Source organism: Nanorana parkeri, unplaced genomic scaffold (assembly GCF_000935625.1).
Source record: "Nanorana parkeri isolate BGI_ZX_2015 unplaced genomic scaffold, ASM93562v1 scaffold7348, whole genome shotgun sequence".
Classification (NCBI taxonomy): Eukaryota; Metazoa; Chordata; class Amphibia; order Anura; family Dicroglossidae; genus Nanorana; species Nanorana parkeri.
Genome location: NW_017313426.1, coordinates 1 through 236, shown reverse-complemented (window position 1 = coordinate 236; position 236 = coordinate 1). Strand labels below are relative to the sequence as shown.

The 236-nt window shown below is 56.4% G+C and overlaps 1 protein-coding gene across 1 annotated transcript in view; it reads left to right on the top strand.

Moving 5' to 3' along the window:
- Window positions 1-213, top strand: part of LOC108804223 (TFIIH basal transcription factor complex helicase XPD subunit-like) — a gene marked incomplete at its 3' end in the record, with an annotated part of 1,957 nt that extends 1,744 nt beyond the window's left edge. The window contains exon 5 of the mRNA XM_018575971.1: window positions 70-213. Coding sequence (XP_018431473.1) covers window positions 70-213 — 144 coding nt within the window. The remainder of the gene's footprint in view (window positions 1-69) is intronic.
- Between the last annotated feature and the right edge of the window lie 23 nt (window positions 214-236).

Here is a 236-nt window from a genome sequence, read left to right as displayed (position 1 = left end):
CTCCTTCACTCTCTCCCCCCCTTCCCTCACTCCTCCCCCCTTCTCTCTCTCACATGTGTCTCCTCTTAGGCTCGCCTGAAGTTCCTGAGGGATCAGTTCCACCTCCGTGAGAACGACTTTCTGACATTTGATGCGATGAGACATGCCGCGCAGTGCGTGGGCCGCGCCATCCGCGGGAAGACGGATTACGGGATCATGTTGTTTGCTGATAAGGTGAGACGCCTGCTCATATACCT